Source organism: Pleurodeles waltl, chromosome 6, assembly GCF_031143425.1.
Source record: "Pleurodeles waltl isolate 20211129_DDA chromosome 6, aPleWal1.hap1.20221129, whole genome shotgun sequence".
NCBI classification, from domain to species: Eukaryota; Metazoa; Chordata; class Amphibia; order Caudata; family Salamandridae; genus Pleurodeles; species Pleurodeles waltl.
The window spans coordinates 1059836631-1059857228 of NC_090445.1; the positions used below are offsets into that span (position 1 = coordinate 1059836631).

General features: G+C 43.4%; 1 protein-coding gene across 2 annotated transcripts in view; it reads left to right on the top strand.

Moving 5' to 3' along the window:
* The window catches only part of USP48 (ubiquitin specific peptidase 48), a 774242-nt gene that overhangs the window by 256279 nt on the left and 497365 nt on the right, over positions 1-20598 (top strand). For both annotated transcript variants that reach the window (XM_069240019.1, XM_069240020.1), the window contains exons 12-14: positions 764-964; positions 1290-1404; positions 14194-14318. In XM_069240019.1, coding sequence (XP_069096120.1) covers positions 764-964; positions 1290-1404; positions 14194-14318 — 441 coding nt within the window. The remainder of the gene's footprint in view (positions 1-763; positions 965-1289; positions 1405-14193; positions 14319-20598) is intronic.

Consider the following 20598-nt stretch of genomic DNA (forward strand, 5'->3'; position numbering starts at 1 on the left):
TTCTGGTCTCATTGTTTTCCCAAACTGATCCATTGTGTTTCTACGTTGATAACAGTCTAGTTTCCCATTCCGAAACGTAGATAAAGCAGCTTTTCGTCAACGTCACTTCGCATTGCCACGTGTAGTCTCAGGTGAAAATGATATTTCACTCAGAAAGAATGCATTTCGTAACACCTCAAAAGTGATTTTTGGAGAGTTTAGCTGTGGCTTATAATACTGCTAAAGTCTAGAACAAAAATAATAACTGGCTGTTCTAGTAGGAAACACTGAGCATGTTTGTAATGAATATGGATTTTCTGCCATTCCTTGAGTGTCCTTGAATTCACCTTTCAGGAAGGGAGGTGTACACAAGCATTTACAATCTAATCCAAAATCTAAGTTACTTAAGCTTTTCTCAAGCACGTTTGTATCTGTTAAGATGTTTGATATGCCTTCTAGTTTTGCAAACAAAACTGGTACTTGTTCCACAGCACAACAAATTTGTATAGATTCAGTGCCTTCATTTGTTACTAATTTGAAGTATGCTTTGGAAGTTTTGTGACCATCTAAGGTTTGTCTGTTTTTATAAGTTTACTTCTAATTCATATTATGATAATTTCCCTGCTACTCAATATTACAATGTGAACTTTCTTGTATGGGTTTTCTATTAACTCTTTGCCAATTGCTGACATGAGTTACTTTCAAATGAAACATGACTTGGTTACAGAATATTTTCTTCTTGAGTTTAAATTGATCATTTATGTAGGTTTTTTTTTTGTTTTAGATCCTTACTATGAGTTTGTATCCCTGGAATGGCTACAAAAATGGCTAGACGAATCCACTCCAACGAAGCCCATTGATAACAGCAAATGTCTGTGCCCTCATGACCGGTTGCATCCTGATAAAATATGCATTATGAAGAGGATATCTACTTATGCCGCAGATATTATTTACAGCAGATATGGGGGTGGCCCTAGGCTGAATGGTAAGAGCTAGGCATCATAGGCAATTCACAAATTGGATAGCGTACGTGTTAAATAGTTTTAAAAACCAATAAGGTCTTTATATTAGCTCTTTTTTCTTTCTTAGAACCAAGGGGAAGATGAAGTGCTCATTATGTTTAGTCTTCCCTGCCATGTTGCAGCTTGTATTTTTGACATGACTTGCCAGAATTCTTTTGCACTAGATAAAAAATATAATGTTGTTTTTAACTGTTTTGTGAATGTATTTTAAATTCAATATTCTTTCTGAAGTGACCTCTTTTTTGCATTCCTCTGTTTTACCTAGTTTTGGAAAATTATTTCTTGCAGCTAAATCTCTCTGCAAGGATTGTGTGGTAGAAAGATGTCGGGTTTTGAGACTGAAAAGCCAACTAAATGAAGACTACAAAATTATCACAAACCTTGTGAAGGTCACAATGCTGAGGTAATGACCATTTATTTTTTTCTTTAAGCTTTTCATAGTAAGTCAGTTATTTGTTTAATCTGGAATATTAGCTAACATTAAGGAGTGAGGCATTATCATTTACAAAACACAGAAAGATAATATTTCTTAAAAACTTTCTAGCATCTGAACACTTGTATGTAGGAAGCTGGCTCTTTATATAGTGGACCAAAATGAGGTACTCTGTGCAGAGAGTCGAGGCAAACCCGAGAGGTATCACAGAGGCACAAATTACATCCCAAATGCTCTCTTTTGTGGTAGTGTGGTTTAGCAGTTAGACGTATCCGAGGTTAGTGCTAAGCATGTAAGCCACACACTTATACAGTAAGTGAGAAACACTCTATAAAGAAATCCAACATCAATTTATAAAAATAAAACATACTTTTATATTAACTTTGATACCAAGATTACCGGAATCAGGTGAGTACTTTTCGAGAGAGGAATTTTGAGAATCATTAAAAGTTCACACAGTGCAATTTGTGGGTGCAGTAATGTTATTCTATGGAAGAAGAACATTGACTGCATTCAGACACTTCACAGCGGCATATGGGACTGTTCTCGAGGGCTTAAGGTGAGTAGGAAGCAAGGTCCAAGGCCACATTAACAGGTCAACACAGGTGCCACTGGTGTGGGCAGGGGTCCAGTCTGACCAATCCAACAAGTGGGCCAAGGTCTCACGGGGCTGCGAGACGTGGGAACACCCTTGGTTCTCTTCTCCTTGGTCAGGGTCGGACGGGTGCAGGTGTGTCCCGGGGAGGGTAAGGTCTTTGTCTCCTGGTCAGTCGTGGGTGCAGGGGGGTCTCCAGAAATAGGCAGCAGATGCCATTGTGAAGCCCACACGGGTGCACTCAAGGTGGGCTTCGTCTCTAGAGGGCCCAGGGACCACGCTGACACTGTTGTCCCACTTCAGCTTGGGCTAGGCTGCTCAGGTGCTGTGGTGATACCTGATGTCGGATTTTTGTTGGTCCCAGTCCTCACAGTTCTTCTTTAGTTGTCTGCATATACAGGGAATCAGCTATTCTGCTCCAAGAGAGGAGCTCTTGGTGATTTGCAAAGCACTGGCAGCTGTCCTGGGTTCTTGGAGGCTGCAGCTGCAGGACATGTCAGTCACTCCTTGAGAGTCGGGTGCAGCAGGCAGAGTTGAAGCCAAGTCAGTCATGATCCTTGGTTCTCAGGTTCAGCAGGCTTCTTGTCCACGCCCTCTTTTTTGTCCAGTGAGGATCTAAGGTCCTTGGATCAGGTGGTCCCCTAAATACTCAATTTAGGGGGCATTAAGGAGAGTGAAGAGTAGTAGCCAATGGGCTACTTACCCTTGGGGTCACTACTCCCCCTAGGTGACCGCTTCCTTTGGGAATTGGGCTTCACCCTGTTTCAGAATTCCTAATTCCACCACACACAAGATGGTGGACTTCCAGAGGCTGTGTTCATTTCAGGCTGGTCGCCCTAGGGGTATGTCCAGCCTGGAAATGCATAACACCTCCTGTATGGCTAAGTTTCCCGCCTGTCTAGTTGCCAGATGGGCCCTGGGGGAGGGGGGGGCAGGGGGGCTCACCATCTGAGGAAGGCCAGTTTTGCATACCCGCCAAAGCATGTGCAGCTGTAGCTCACATGCTGTGCACACTCGTGACATCTAGTTTTGGGCTCAGAACATCAGAAGTTGTTTTTTTCTTTGAAGAAGTTGTTTCTGTTTTACAGTGATCCATGATCTCTCCCCTGAATCTAGGACACAGAAACTACTACAACCTATTTTTTCTGCTGTCAGGCTTGGATGCGTTTGACTCCTTTGTTACTGCTGTGCATTGGAGAAACTTTTCAGCTCCAGAAAAAGGAGAAAATAAGATATCTTAACACACCATCAAAGTGGTTAATCGCAGCCACCTTAAGATCCATTTATTCGAAGATCCAGAGTCCAGGTTGTCTGAGAATGACTCATTTGAAAGGAATAAAAAATGTTTTTCTCCTTTTGTAACAGCAGTCTGGTCTGTAGCCTGTGTTTTCCCGGGGACCACAACAAAGCTCGTACTTGATGTGTAATGCTTTCTGCTCCAAAACTCCTACTTGTCACGTGGTGATAGAAGAAGGGCATAGTATGGAGAGATGCAATATTAAGCTTCTACCGAGTTGTGTTCTGAGTAGGTCACCAAGGAGGTTGTGGGCATAGATTCCAACAAACATTTGGGCAGGGCATCCAATATTGCAGAGGCCGACGGCGGAGTGGAACCCATTTCTTTGACCCAGATGACTTCTACACCTAGATGACAGTTCTTTAGTGGCGCCATTGAAACCTAAAGTCAAGATAAGGACTCCCTCAAAGGGTTCAGGTGCTGAAATCGAGGACTGATCACAGCCACCCTGGAACTTCAGAGGAGACACCACAGCTCCATACTAAGGATCTTCCTTGAAGGTTCGACCTTGAAAAGACCCTTTGGACCTTGGTAAGTGACTGCCTGAGAGGACAATAGCTTAACTGACCATTGACCTCAGAAAAAGGCTGCACCACACACTTTGCTGGAGTACTTTCAAGGCCAATTAGGACATTTGGAATTGAAGTCTTCTTGAAGCCGAAATACAACACTTCAGAGCGAAGATGACCCAACACACCACCTGCACATATATTGGCAGTGTTGCATTAGAGTATTTTGATGACTAGTACTCCTCAAACTCGTCTTTGGATCTGCACATGGGCTGGCGTGGAAAGAAAAGAACTGACGTTAGCGCGCTGGGGTGGCGCCTATATATGACCTGGAACGCCATATCTGGCTACCATGAAACCAACGACGGACGCGGAGTCCACTGATGCCTCCTAACGGCGTGCAGCGATACTACTTGAGGAAAAATCTCTGGATCCAGACTAATGCCTGGGGGAAATTCTAAGATAAGGACTCTGCAAGTAAAATATGTCTCTACCAGATAATTTGTTACGGAAGGTAAGTAGCTTGTTTGACTAGTACACCTCAAACTCGTCTAGTCGAGACTTGGCCAAGCCACATCCAGATACACTGCAGAAGATAATTTAGATTGACAAAAATACCTGATGAAAATGTGCTAGTCCACCACAAATCAAGATGCAGAAGTATCAGTCATAGTCTCTAGTGAGACTTCATCTGGATTCCGTGTGTGGGATGTGTTCAGGATCTGAATCCAACAGATTGATTAGGGTGTGAGTGTACTTGTCACAAAGGTCTCAATGGACTATAAGTAACTGCCTTACTATAATGTACAGCACAGTAGATACAGCTTCTCAAATGTTTCTCTCTCAGATGTGTAAAGTATCCAGATCAGCTTTAATGAGAGGTTCATTAATGTATAGCCTGTGTTAAAGCCTTCCCCCTGTGTACACAAACAGCAGCTTTATATACATGTGAAGAACAATTCCTTAGTGCACCCCAGCTTCCTTATAAGACTCTTTCTATATCCAGGCTGTGTAGTTTGCAAGCTGCAACACTATTAGGAAATACAACATATTTGCAAAGTTTACAGTAGTTTATTCCAAGACTTCAATATTTGTTGTTTTGTTCTCTGTCCGAAAGACGTTGCTTCCATTCAGCTGGAAGTATGTGTTCCAGCCAATTTTGTATTCTTGTAAGATTCCAAACTTCAGGTTGGAGAGGATGAGTGTATTTACAAACTGACTGGGTTTCGACAAGGCATAGGTGACATTTGCCGTGGTGACCTTCCAGTATCTGAAAAACTAGTAATACATTTGCTGAGCTACTGCTGGGCAGAGGTACATCTTGTGGATTTGATGTTACTGCAGTTGAGAACCAGTCTTATAAATTACAGTGAAAATGGAAAACGATAAACATGGAAGGGTGTGCAAGGTGGCTTGTTTGTAGGGCACCTTCACGTCCTGTCTTTATACATGCTGGAGTGTATTTTCTAATTCCATCCACAGTTAGATCGCAGTTGAGAAACCCATAGCTAAGGACATTAGGATATTCCTCATACCAAACAAGAATACAATACTGATGCTACTGTTGCCACACAAAAACGCCTGTTACCTCCATTCTGTGCAGTGTGTTCACTGAGATTATGAGGATGAGCCCCACCGGACGTAATATCATATCATGATGAGCCAGTCCTCACAAAACAGCAAAATAGTGGATGGCAGAATTGCAGAGTACATTAGATGACTCGTCGTTGTCACCTTACCCTGTTAGGGCCCACCAGACTGCTGATTTGCTTGCCTATCATATACTCTTCTCTAGGGCTGCAGCACACAGCAAGGTCAAATTACATGCAGAGAAAGACTTTCTCATAGAAGCTCTTAAAAGAAGTGTAGCAAATAGTTTATCTCAGTGTTAAAAACAATGCTAACATGTTCCATGGAGAATTTCAAAGACCGTAATGATGGTGAGAGTGATAGCTCCAAGTGTAGAGGAGATATTTGAAGCCTTGCCACAGGATCCATATTTATTTGGGGCATGTCAATCCTGATTTTCTTGCAGTACATGCAGCCCATGAAAATTCTTAGATGCAAGGGATAGGTCATGGTCTCCTAATTGGTAGGAAGAGCAAGTTAATTGATCCCAGTGTTTGATAGACCTCACTGAGAGGCGATTAAAGATCCAGTGCAGCTCCTCCCAGTCATACATTACAAAAGTGCTGAAGAAATGAAGTGATGAAAAAAATAATCTCCTATGCAAACATCATATACATGTTAGGCAGGCAGACTCCACCACAAAACAAATAATGTAAGCATACTGTTTAGCCACCTTGCCTGGTTGCATATTTCAGTTTTTTTGTGCAGTGGGAAAATAGCACCTCATTGGCTTGTTGTTTTAGGAGAACACCTCTTTTGTCTACAGGGAGACAACCCTAAATATACCGGGACATAAACTCCACCTCAGATTGTTTTTTTTCTGCTGTTAGGCTCGGACGTTTTTGGGAGCTCTGTTGCTGCTGTGCATGAGAGAATTATTTTGACTACGGAAGCAAAATCTCCTAACATTGCATTGATAAGTATAGATTAACTGCAGCATCCTTTGAATCCAGTCATTTGAAGATCCTGGGTCTATGCACAGAATGTCCAGCAATAGCATGTTCCTTTGGTCAGGCCAACATCGGTTCTATAAAAATGTTCAGACAAAGGGACTTAGGAAATGCATTGGGGAAAAAAACCAAGAAAGACTCACTCATCTAACGCTGTAGGTGTTCTTTGTGATCAGCAATCAAGACTAGGATTGCACAGAACACAAACAGCACCAGCACCAAAGGCAAGCCCTGTTATCACCAGGCAACTGTATCAACAACTAGGTCTTCCTGAGGGAAAGTTGCCAAGGACAGCATAGCAGAGGCACCTTTTGTAGAAATGGTAAAGACAAGGCTAGAAGTGCCCAAGGTAGAGCTACGAAACAGTGGCCTCCAGGCTTCCACTGCCCCTGTAATCCAGCACTCATGAATGGAAGTTTAGGGGTTGCACCTTTAGAACTGGGTAGACAACCTCTGATCAGTGGGTGTTATCCACCATTGCTCACGGCAGTCTAGAGCTTTACTTTTCTAAATCTTTTAATACACCCTCACTTGATCAATATGGACCATGTAAGCCTTGAAAAGAACATGTGTAGTCACTTCTATTAAAAAAACGTCCAGGAACAAGGGGTATACCTGATAATGAAACCCCTTCTATTCAAAGAGAACAAAACACTATCCTTAGATTTTTGGTCCAAACTTAGACCAGAAGTTTAAGTTTACGACTTTGGGAATTCACAAAGGGCATTTACGAGTACTATGTTTAGGTCCACACTCGCACCCTACTAAGATCCTACATAGCTGCTAGATTTGCAACAGTAACACTCCTTATGGTTGACTTACTCCTGCTTATGTCTAAGCATGTTCATTTTTCTCCTAGGTTTTTGGGTCTTACGTTTTCATGCCTGGATTGCGTTATGGTTCGCACAAGAGTCACCTTGGTAGAATGACCCACTTTTAAAATATTTTTTTTGTAAGCATTCTCAATCACTTAGCAGAACTTGCTACTCTAATGGTACTGACCACCATGTCAACCCTTGGGTTCTTGTGGCAGAAGAACTTCGGTGAAGTGATGCGCATAACCACTTGGTTGCAAATCATTTTCTCAGTATTGCTGAAAGCACATGTTGAGGCCAATATATGTAGAGTTGCAACATATGCCTCAGTCGATTCTCCAGTAGCCTTATATCTGTTGTATAAAATTGTGGCGTATTATGGTGCCAAGAGTAGCTAATGGTAGAGCCATAATGCTCTGCCATGCATTTCTCACCTTATGTGTATTGGTCTCAGTACAGGTTCCTTCGTTGCTACATTGTCTAATAGCTGCCTGTCTTCGGCACCCAAACAATTGTATAGTCGTGCTTGTTTCTGTTGGGCACTGTACTGCGTCCCATCAATTGCCACCATATGCATTTTAAAGTCCCTAATACACGGAGTGGGATAATTCCAGCAGTGTTGTCAGCGTTGCCTCAGCATTTATCAATCCATCCATGGTAGACGGTAAAGAAAAAGTCCTGATGAAAGTGGAAGCAAACCAGACATTCAATTAAATTTTGCCTTCATAAAACACAGAGGGCAGGAAAGATTGAGAATGTCTATAACGGGGTTCACACAGGAAGGAGTAAAGCATAAATGCTAGGCTTACCTTTGAAATCTCTACAGATGTTGAAGTGGATCTGGAAGATTTTCATGAGCAGTACTCCTGTGCGCCAGTAGGTGGCGGCGATCAACTCCATCATCCGCGCCGGGTATGACGTTGTGGGTCCTATATAAGCACTACTGAGGCATACCAGCGTCAATCCTTTTCTTTCCGCACCAGCTAACGTTGATCCGAAGAGAGCTACCTCTCATTTTTTGACTGGTCTTTGTAGACGTTTTGGCCAACTTTTTTTGAGAATTTCCTCCTGGTGTGTCCAGGAATGTCTTCCAGGAAAACCGGTTTCAAGCCCAAAGATCCTGTCATAGAATGATGCCCGTGACTGATCTGCAGATCATTGGTTTGTGGTGAGTGGACTGTGACCATGTGCTGATGCCGTGCTCAAAATGCAGGGCCGTGCATCCGAAGTCCCAGGACGCAGCTCCACTCAGGTTGAGGTCTCGGTCAAAAGGAAGATCCTGAGAGCAGTCGTAGAGTCTGTGAGGTCGTCCCCACCACCCCATTTGAAGTCCTCTGGGTGAGTGGGTGACTCGATGTACAAAAAAGATCCAAGAAGCCCAAACACTTCAACTTCTCCTCGTCCGCCAGCTGATGAGACGAGGAAGTGCCAGCGCTCTGTGCCTCGTTTGGCTAACCTGTGCCTGGGTCGACTTTGCGTCTCCCTGAATTTCCAGATGCCGAAGCAACCCCTGCCCAATTGAAAAAGTTTGAGGCCATTTTCCTCATTTTTGGGCAGTCCAACCCTGCTTTGGGCTCTGCGGGGTCAGAGGGAGCCCTTTTAGGTTTCGTGCCGGCAGCTCCAGCTCTGCGGGGCTCTCAGGGATCCAGTCCTAGATCCAGATCAGTGCCAGTCATACCACCTCGACCTTCCCCAACGCCAGTCCCAGTGCCGATGCTCCAGACACCCACATTCCCAAAGTAACCCCCTACTCCTACACAGACCCACCTGGTGCCGGCCAGGAGTTTTGCCTCTGTGATCAAATCCTGAGCTCTATTTCTCTGGGCTATGCCTCGGGCTAGCCCTATGTCTATGAGAAGGACTGGCGTGAGGACTTCTGTGAAGCAGTGAACTGGACATCTTCAGATACTGGCATGCTTTCTCTCCCTACCATGGCTATGGAGGAGGGAGCTTCTTATGCTATGGTGGTGAGGAGAGCGGTTGAGGTCCTGCACCTTCAACTGCCCTCGTGGTTGTCAAGACTAACCTCTTGACAGATTTTCTGCAACCGGGAGCTCCCACCTCAGAACCCCTCCTCCCGTTCAACAATGCCCTTACTAACGTCCTACCGGGTGCCTGGTCGAAACCCAGCTCATGGCTCCTGTAAACAGAATGACTGCCAGCCACCATCACCCCGTATCCGGAGAACCAAGTTTACTGACTCAACACCCACTCCTGGAAGCTTGGTGGTCCAAGCCTCTATCTCCCATGACGTGTTCTTTACCGCTCCCCTGGATAGGGAATCCAAAAGGTTGGATTCATTTGGGAAGAAGATTCTTTCTTCCAGCATTGCGGTCAATGAACACCATATGCCTTTTTGGCCATTATTCCCACACACTCTGGGATACGGTTGCACAAGTCCTGCCAGAGATTCTGAAGGAGGCCCGGGCTATAGATTCTCAAGCTTTTGCCAATGGGAGATACTTGGCAAACCTAACAATTTGTTGCAGACTTGACATGACCGACTCGCTTCTTAGAGTGGTTTCCAGGACAGTGACCCTGAGGCACCACTCCTGGCTCAGGATGAGTGGCTAAGGACGTCTGTCCTCTCGGGGGATGTCCAGGTGTCTTGTTTTAGGGAAGGGCCACTGGAACTGGGGACCTGGATAGCAGGAACCCAGTGCACTTCAGTCAAAGTTGCATCTAAAACACAGGCAAAAAGTGGTGTGGTATTGCAACCAGAACCCAGCTGTCTACAAACTGCAAGGAACGTCTGTTGGCAGACAGGACGGGGATGTGGAAGTAAACATCCTGCAAGTCCAACGCTACTGTAGGAAGCTGACTCTGTCTATACTATATCATTTTGCAATATAGTGTGCACAGAGTCCAGGGGTTCCCCAGAGGCTTAACCAAGGCTAAGGTAGATAATACTAATACACAGTCTGCCCAGCCTCAGCATGGCTCAGGGTGCAGGACCCACTGACCTCTTAGGTCAGGTGGTCAGCAGCCTAGTCAGTAACATTCAATGCCTCACTGCACCTCTGCACCTAGCTGCCCCAGTGCCGCTAGGTGTGACCTGTTGGTGTGGTTCTTAACAATGCCCAGTACCTTTACTTTCTCAGATTGGCTTTGTAAATCACTGTTAACCCTGTGTTTGCTGAAAATTATTTTCTTCCTTAGGATAACATAGAGAGAGCTCTAAAAAGTGTCTATTTCTGAATCTACAAATGCTTTATACTTACCGGATTACAAAATTCTTGGGTTTGAAATATATATAAAAATAAATGTTTTTTTTTTTTTAATTGGTCTTGGATTTATTTATTGAGTGCATTTCATTTATTGCCTCTGTGAGTACAACAAATGCTTAACACTACCTTCTGACTGCTCACCCACAATAGAGCTTAGCAGCACCCCTTGGTTGTTCACCAAGGTGATGGTGGTAGTTGGACCTCATCTGTGAAGATCAGGGGTTTCAATCTTCCCCTAGCTTGATGACTTGCTGTTGAAGGCAAGCTCGCCCCAGGCTGTTGTCTCCAACCTCGAGACTACAGCAGAGTTGGGGCTCACTATAAACTTGCCAAAGTCACACCTGACTCCCTTTTAGGTGTTCCCTTTCATGGGAGCTGTTCTGGACATATTAGTTTAAGACTGATGCCAGTGTTGGATGTATTGAAAAATACACACAAAGGGCATCTTAGAAATTGCATCCCTGTATTTAATCCAACCCCGTATTGTAGGGCTGACCCGTCTGTGCCAGCCTTCCACTAACAGACACGCTTCCGACCTCATGGGTTGAGAGCCTTTGTGCTCCCTTGGGTCAGGAACAAATCCTGCTCTGGGTGGAGGTGCTTCACAACTCCCTCCTGCAGGAACTGCAACACTTGGCGGTGAGCCTCAAAGGCTCCCACCTCCTGTTACACATCCCCAGGGCACTCCAGCTAGTGGAGATTCCCACCCCCGGACCAGGCCCCACCTTTGGTGACAGGTCTGGCGGGGAAATTAGTAAACACCAGAAGGAGTGTCCACCCCAGCTGGGACCACCCTAGGGATCCCAGAGCTAAGTGAACTCCTCCTGGCAGAATCCTCCATCTTACTCTGGAGGATGTTGGCCACTAGGGTTAGGAATGTGCCTCTCTTCCCAAAGGGAGTTGGCACAGGAAGGGTGTAGCCACCCTCAGGGACAGTAGCCATTGGTTACTGACCACTGACCCCTGTAACACCCCTAAATCTTTATTTAGGGGCACCTCTGAACCTTGCTTCTTAGATTTTGGCAACTGGATAAGAAGAATGACTGAAGAGCCGCACCAGCAGAGAAGACTCGAAATGACAAGTGACTTGGTCTCAGCCCTGTCTGCAGCTTCATGAATCCTGCAACAAGAAGACAACTCATCCTGCAGGACCATCGACCTCTACAAGCCCCCTGAGGACTGCCTGCCTTCCCAAGGAGCAATATCACCTAAGGACAGTGGCCCTGTCCACAAATCTCCAAGATGGACTCCAGAGCCGCAGGTCCTGCCCGCTCTGTACCTGACGCCCATGGCCTGTGTCTAGGTGGCACGCCAATCCAGAGAAGGTCAGCAGGCGTTTCTGACCTCGAGTCCACCTAGGGTTGACACCTGGCCAACACGACACCTGCAGCCTAAATCCAGAGGATCACCCTCACTGCGACTGGCTCTGGTGAAGATTTCCTGACACCTAAAGGTACCCCTGCACCAGCAGCTCCCTGGCCTTGGGAATCCAAACAACGGTCCAGCAATGTCCAGTGGGCTCTCTCCATTCCTGTCCAGCAGTTGGTTTTCTTCAGTCGACTCCCTGGACGATGTCTGCAGCATCTTTGTGACCCCCGTGGTTCCTCCTCTGAAAAGCATTGGGTGCCCGGTGCTGTGTTTGTACCCTGCACTCAGCCACCTCTGAGGTGGGTGTTTGGTGATGACCCGTGGCCCCCCTGGTGCTGATCTAAACTTCCCCGGTCTGTGCCCTGAAGCCGCAGGTGCTTATCTGCAAGCTGTTTCTTTTTGAGCAGCCCCTGTCTTCGTAGGACTCCGTTGGGCGCCTTACACCAGCTTTGATCTCTACACCCTGCCTTCCCCGTGTTGCTGGTGGTGCACCCTTGGTGTCTTCCCAAACTTTGCCCTGCAGACACCTGAACCTCCGAAGGCTGGGATCGTGAGTCAAGTACTTACCTGTGACTTGTGTTGTTACTTTTCGTCCCCTAGGACTGCAGTGCTTTCTACGAGAAATTGCACTGTGTCCACTTTTAAAACTGAGAAGTATTACTTACCTGTAAACTGTTTTATCTGTGAATTATAAACAAAGTGCATTTGTACTTGAAAGTGATACATTCTTGAAACTGTAATGGCCTTCAACAAAGATCCTTTTGGTTCTAAAAATAAAATAACGAAGTATATTTTTGATGCATAAACATTGGCCTGGAGTTAGTCATTGAGAGTGTGCCTCATGTCTTGATTGTGTGTGTACAGCAAATGATTAGCACTACCCTCTGATAAGATTCACTGCTCGACCACACTACCACAGAAGTGAGCATTAGTAATATCTACTTTAGCCTCTGTAAAGCCTCTGGGGATCCACTGGACTCTGTGCACATTATACCTTACTTTGGTATAGTATATACAGTGGCAGCTTCCTACAACTCTCTTCAAAGGTGTACTTAAGGTTACTAAATAACCTACACAATCCATGTATTTGTAAAACACCTGTTCTAGTCTGGAGTCTCTTGGGACTGATAACTTATGTATTGTTGTGAAAGCCGAAAGTAGTGGTTTGTTGACATTGCAAGGATGAGAGTTAGTGTGGGGTCACTGGGTCTCAAATCTATAGCAATGCAGGCAGGCACAGATCCCTAATGTGTGTAGCTGGTGTTTGTTTTGCAATGGAAGGTCCTGCCTCCAGCCAGTAATCTTTGATTTGCTTCTGTTACTAACTCAAAAACCATGAGGCAGACACTGCAGTATTATGAAAAACGTATGGTTGCCCAGTGGCCAAAGGGCAAATATATACTGCATTGTGAGCAACTACAGGCGTGTCTGCACAATGTGGACAATGCTTCACAGCCAAACATTGGCAAAGCCCATCCCATGCTCATTATAAAGGCCAGACCTATTTATTGGCTTTGCCAATGCTTGTTGCAATTAGTCAATAAGTTGCTTAATAAAAACATATGTACATTTTGCAACACTCATTCAGTTGGTTTCCATTCTTAGTTTTCAGGATTTGTTTATTTGAGAAGCATATCAAACAATTGAGTGGTTTTTAATACAACTAAAAAAATATCTCCTTTCTCTTTATACCGCTATCTTTCAGAGATACTGGTGTGTGTATTTAACAGTATATTGCAATGAATGCATCAGAAAAATATTATAGATTGCATGGGTTGTCAAAAAAGCAAAGGGCCTGAAGAACATAACAAGATTCTAATGACATTTCTACTACATAGTTGTTCAAAAACTATAACAGTGAAAGGGTTAAATCAAGCCCACAAAAGTTAGGCTTAACTTGTTACAAATGGAAGAATATTTTTATTCGAATCAGGAGATTTTTCACTATTGTATTTTAAGTGAAATTGGTCTTTGTTAGGCAGCAGAATACTAAATGTTAGGTTCATCTGAGATTCTGTTAGTGCAATCTGGTACAAAGTTTTAACCTCCTCTTTTGTTAATTCTGTCTTGACATCTTATCTTTATGATTTGAACCCTAGTGTTTATAGAATAGGTAAAGTTTGTATTTAATCACCAATGATGTAGATATAGTAAATTAAAAAGTTGCATGTTTAATTTAAATGGAAACCTATAGAAAAATATTCCTCCTTGTGTACTAGAAAACCAGACAGCCTGCTATTTTAGATACAAGAGATGATGATTACTGAGTTAAGAGACTTTGGAGGAAATCCTGGCCAGTTCCACTTTGCTGTCTTCACCAGAATACACCTCTGAATTGTTTTCCTGCCCAACTTTCTTGCATCCTCTAGGAACGAAGGTTATTGGGTTGGAAAGTCATCATTGCGTTCGTGGCGTCAGTTAGCCTTGGAGCAGTTAGATGAACATGAAGATGACCAGAGCAACGGGAAAATGAATGGAGATGTACCAGATAAAGGTAACCTGATTTCAGCGTGTCTGTGTGTGCAAAGCACCGGGAGCCAGGATCTGAATGTCTTGATGATTTGTTTCTATTAGAGACTACCTGATTTTGTCGCACTTTAAAGTGGTGATGCTGTTCATACACTACATTTGTTTGTCGGAACTATGAAATGTAGCTGATAAACTATATAACGGACACTATTGGGAGATTTAAATGTTTTGGATTGTTACAGTGAGCCACTGTATACTATTTCAACATACCCAGCAGCAGCTCTGGCAGTTCCACCATTTCTTTTAGCAACAATTATGAATACAGCCAACAAGTGCTACGGATGCCTCTGTAGAAATGGTGGGTGTTTTATTAAGACACCGCTCACACGATTATTACACAGTAAACATTTATGCTCACTAAACATACAAAGGAATGGCACCTGGCTAACATTTATTTTTAGTTTTTCATTCTCGGATATTTGGCTGGCTTTTTCCCTTTTCAATACATTTTTTGAGATCGAAGCATCCCTTCTCAGTAGATCACTCTGTATTCGCAGTCTAGGGGAAGGTGGTAAGGAAGTACAGCCTGTCCTTATCTAGACTAATGTCCTTGTTCTCAGTCAGCACCGTAGAGCTTGGAGGGTCATGCAACTCTAGTAACCATGAAGATGCATTGGATTTCCAGTGGCATGTGAAATCGGAAGCTTGCAGTACAGAAGAGCATTGTCTGCTTTCTGAAAGTTTAACACATGATTAAATCCACTTGTTAATTATGATTTGCCTGCCTTGCTGTGATTGAGGTTGCACCGAGAGGTAGGCAATTTTCAGCTGGCTTCTGTGGCTCTCTGATTGTTTGCCGTGGTTCATGTGTCAAGAGTGAGCTGGGGCGAGTGAAGAGAGATGTCGAGGGAGGGTTTGAGGAAAACTGATGTGACAGGCTGTACAGAGGCACTGAGTAGCCACACAGATGTTTTTTTCTTATTTCTTTTAACAGATTATGTGGCAGTAAGCTCTACAATGTATCACAGCATTTGCTAGATTATGTTGTGGTTATACGTAGAGTAGAGGCAACATTGCACTGGTGCACCAGCAGAGAGACGGCAGAAGTTGTGCTTGAAGAGAAGGGCTTTATTTAAGTATCAAGGCAGGGAAAAAAACGTAGTTCAGAATTCTTCTTGTAAGTCAAATATAATTTCTGTAGTTAGAGGAGATAATTCTCTAAAAGTACCTTTTTGACAAGAAAAATCGGTGTTTGGAGTCCTTCACAATTTAAGTAGCTGGTTTTGTATGTTGTTGATTCACTTACGTGTATTATCCTATAAAATCTGCTAGCATTTATTTATGCATTCTCTGCTGCAGGCACGCTAATGGTCATATAAACCATACTTGCTGCATTTCTTACTCTGAGATACCCATCTAACTGCAGATTCCTTGTTAAAATATTTGCCAGCCTTTAGTCTGAATCCGGGAAGTTTTTTTCCAGCTATGCTCACACACTCTGCTAGGTGGCGCCATGCAGCTGGACTTCGCACCAACCCAGAAGTGATCGAACAGAGCAGCATTTAAGATCCCCCCCCCCCCAAAACTCTCTCCCTTGACCATCATGTTCTGACGTTAGTTCCACACTTTCTGATGCAGATCCAGAGCTCCATTCACGATTTTGTTAGCCCATTGACAACTGAATATTGACCAAAAAATGTTCTAGGGAAAAGTGTTCCTCCTATGAATACAGGTTTCAAACCATGCTGCAAATGTAGAAAATTGATGTCAGTCACAGGAGCTGAACTAGGTGTGTCTCTTGTGCTTGGGCTCGGGACATTACTCAGAGTTGTGCAACAAGTCTACCCTCAAGTATGCCGTCCTGCACCATAGGCGATCTCTCACTGAGAGGTGGAGTTGGACCTTGCCGAAGACAAGAAGTTGTTGCATGCCTTGCATGGGTCCCACTCCTGCTCACATTCGGGTTCACAAACTTGCCTCAGAGGACGCTACCACGAGAGGTCAACTTTGCGGTCAGAGTCCATCTGTAAGTCAAATTCAAAGTTCAAACTCAAGCAAAGTGAAGCAGGGATAAAAAAAAAAACATCCTGCTACTCTCACCAAAAACAAGATGTGAGGACGTCAAAGTATTAGCCTGTTTCACTCCAGCTCTTCAGCAGCAAAGCCAGTCCAAGAATTGAGCCGGGTGTGCCTGAATTTCCCGGGCCATCAGCGATGCTGTGTGAATGATCAGCTTTTTGTGGGGTTCCCGAGGACAGAGAAGGAGAAAACTGTGCAGTATAGAACACTATTGCATTGGATAGTCCTCTATATTAAGATCTGCTTGCACTCATCAGGAAGCAGCTAGCGGAAGTGCTGAGAGCCCATTCTACCAGGGCCAATGCTGCGACTGCTGCGTTGACACACGGATGGCCTGTCCTTGACATCTGTTAGGATGCAACGTGTGATTCATAATGTTTTATACAGTGGGCTTCACATGTATTTGGAACTCTTCTTTCAAATTATTGGTACTAATCTGTTATTATTGTGCAAAGCAAAAACTGATGTGGCTCTTAATGCTAAAATAAAATAGATGTTATTCTCAAACAACCTAATTAGACCTATTTTATCAAATTATGAAGAACAATCATACCTTGTTTGAAACCTATGAGTTGCGTGCGATTACAGTTTTAGTTAGTATTCATATATCACTTACTACCCCTGACATAGTGTTGAAGCGCTTTGGGACAACTAATTTGCTACTCCGGGAACCTAAAGTACAGATAAATTGGTAGTTGATTAGTAATATATGCTTCCTTTTCCTTGCAGGATTAGTTGTGCCGTGTTTGCACTCTCAACATCTCATGCTTCTACTCTAGTGTTTTGAATAGGGATAGATTAATTGAAATGGATTAGTAAAGGAAAGTTATGTGATGTTATTGGGAGTAGTGAACATGTGCGCCTTTTAGTTGGATGGGTAGGTCTGTAGAGAGAAATTTGGAAAGCATGTATAGAACTCCATTTTAGTTTCAAAGGTTTGGGATGAGTCAGAGAATGGAGAAAATGTAAGGAATAGTTTTTTATTTTATTTTATATTTTTACAGATATATATTTTCCTCCGAATGGCCCCCATCAAAGCTCGCTCTATTAAGTCGGTGCTCAATGTCAGGGACGGACCAACCCTGTAAAATATGTGTCCACCAAACGACACGAGGTCAAACACGGCACATACAGGAAACCTTGTGTTTGTTAATTTATTCTTACAAAAGAGATGAATATCCCAAACTACACCAACTCGTTTCAACCACCAAAGGTCTTGATCATGGTGAGTGAGTGGTCCACTAACCACTCCATTTATAGTTTCTCCTAGTTTCTGCCATTATGGGGCATTCTGGGAAATGTAGTTATAACACATTTTCTCATTATATACAAAACACCCTGTGATAACACCAACAAAAATCTTTTTTACATCCCACTTCCCCAATATTCAAACAAAACGTGAATTAACAAATATTAAAAATATTCACAATATTAAAACCAAATAGCTATTATTGTTAACTGTTGACCTTTTCTTTTTTTGCATGCAAGCTCTCACATTTTTTTACATACAAAATCTAACATTTTTTTGGGGGGGACTATTATTTTTATTCTGCCTCCTTTCTTTTCTCTGACCAGCACTTTACCTTCCCTATGATGTAAAACATATTTGTCTCCAAACTTATCAATGTTTATATATTAATATATTTATGTATTCAAAATTCCTAGCTACACGTTGAGTCGAAAACAAGGACCATTATGTCTCTTCCTGAATTCGACATTCTGACACAACTTACAGACTTCATCCCCATTGATCCCATAGGGGGTCTTGGTTCGTAATCTGATTATGAGCCTTGATTCTAAACGTCTCAACTTTAGAACTCCATCACCTCCTCTTTCATGTTTTTTTACCACCGCTATCCCAGAGAAACTCATGTGGAGCCAAACCCCTCCCACATGATTTTTCAAGTGTTTAGTCATCGCGTAATTACTATCATCATTTTGGACTGCCCTTATATGTCCTAAATATATATATTATGAAGCTTGGCTCATTATACAGGACTCAGTGTAAATCCAAAATGCTCTATTTGTGGTAGTGTGGTCAAGCAGCTTTAGGCCTAACGCAGAGGAGTGCAAGACAGTTGTTATACACACAATGACCAATAAATGACACAAGACTCAAAAAGGAGATCCACACCTATTTTAGAAAAAAGCTTTATTTTAAGACCAAGAAATACATAAAAAGATAAGTACGTTTTTCACAAAAAATACTTTTTCACTTAAAAAGGTGGACACAGTGCAGTTTTCAGTTCAGCAGTGCTAACCTATGGAAGAAGAAAATAATGTGTTTTTGCTTGTAAGTATACAACTTACAGTCTTGGTTTTCAGGATGAAGAATCGGCACCAGGCAAGGTTCAGGTAAATAGCAAATCTGCACTTCCAGCTGCACAGGGGCGGCTGGGTCCAGGGTTCAACAAACTCTTAATCTGGCGCCAATATTAACCAATTAAGAAAGGGGTAATCTAAGAGATGCTGCTCATAGGTGAGCAGTGGTTTGGTAACCCTTAGTGATAGTGAAAAGATGTCCAGATAGCAAAATCTCTCGAGGGGTAGCTGAGACGAGCAGCAGAAGCTTATCCAGGAGGAATGTAAATCACTTGCAATACCACTGTATTCAGGCAGTAACTTACTCACAAGAAAGAACCACACAAGTGTTGCAAAAATAACAGATTCTTTATTACAGCACTACTATTAGACTAGCATTGGTATATCTCCCTATGGCGATATTTACACACTATATACACAACGAGCCCAAGAATGTTTCTATCTGGGAGGTATCTTCTTTGTGGCCCTAGTAGGTTTAGCACCAGTTGAAACAGAGTTTTTTTCCTTTTCTTTGAAGATGGCTTCATGCCCAAGAGATAGTTACCAGTATGGTATGTTCCCTGCTCTGTTAGAGAATCTTCTGTATGCCTTATAGGCTTTACTATATATCCTTGTGATACTTTTGGTATTCCTAATAGGGAGACCATAATTATAACTCCCTGGGAGCTTTGGTGCTTGGCTCACCGCTTGCACAAGTGCCTATTATAGTGAATCTCTTTCTAATGTTGTTCTTCTCATGAGACTGTTGCTCTCCCATCTGGAACAATGGGGCAAGTGGTACCGTTATTCCACATCCGTGAGTTCTTGCACTTCTTTAGCGAACTACTCTCGCTGTACCTTAGCACCATTGGCTCTTGCTGCAGGTATCTCTGGTGGTGCATGGGTGCAACGTCCTTGTGTCTGTGCTGGTCATGCTCACTGTACTTTTCTCTTGTGCTGCTGGTCTTGTTGTCTTTACACTGCCTCCTCACCGCAAGAATATTTGTGTGATACTTATTGCTTGGAGGTAAGGTCCTTTGCCTTGGCTGCTACAGGTCCCTCTTAGACAAGAGACACAATTCAGGGCCTCCAGATATCTGCATATTTATTCTTGGGTGCTGCCATGTAGCCATCTTCTGTATTAATAGCTATCTTCCATCTTACGGTGGATTCTGGTATTTACGCATGTTCCTTGAACATTATGGTTCATTTCACTCTATTCTACAGGGTGTTCTAATATTTCTAACCCTCTGGGGGTAGTTAGAACGCTTCTGAGTCGTAATAGGGAGCCAGATGTACCGCCAGCACTGGTTGTTCTCTAAGTGCATGTATTAATAAATCCATCACTGGATTCAATGAGGGTTTATTAATAGGAGATGTTTGATACCAAACATCCCTATCTTCAGTGAAGCCATCATGTTGCTGGGGAACTCGTAATGACCAGTGTCCAGCACATGCACTTAAAATGGCTACCCTATTCACTTACTATGTCTGAGAATCGACAGACATAGCAGTGGCATATGTTCTCATGCAGGTATGCCCTTACTTGTAATATAATGCACCCTGCCTTTAGTGCTGGAAGGCCTGTTAAAGGGGTCACTTACATAAATGGCATGCAGTGCAAAAGGGGACAGGGCACACAGATTGGGAGACTGTACACTGGACCACATAATCTCCCGGTCCCTCCCCTCCTTTTTTGACTTACACACAGATTGTGTGCCAGGTCATTATTTTCATTTTAGTTCTGCACCAAAACAAGCAGCCTGTGAAAGCAGCACTGTGTGTACTTAGTGAGAAGGTCCCTGAGGGTGGCACAATTCGTGCAGCAGTCCTCAGGGCCTTCCTTTAGTACCCAATGCCTTAGTTACCAGGGGTACCATTTACCTGGGACTTACAGTGGTAGATAAAGGTTTGCCAATTGGGGA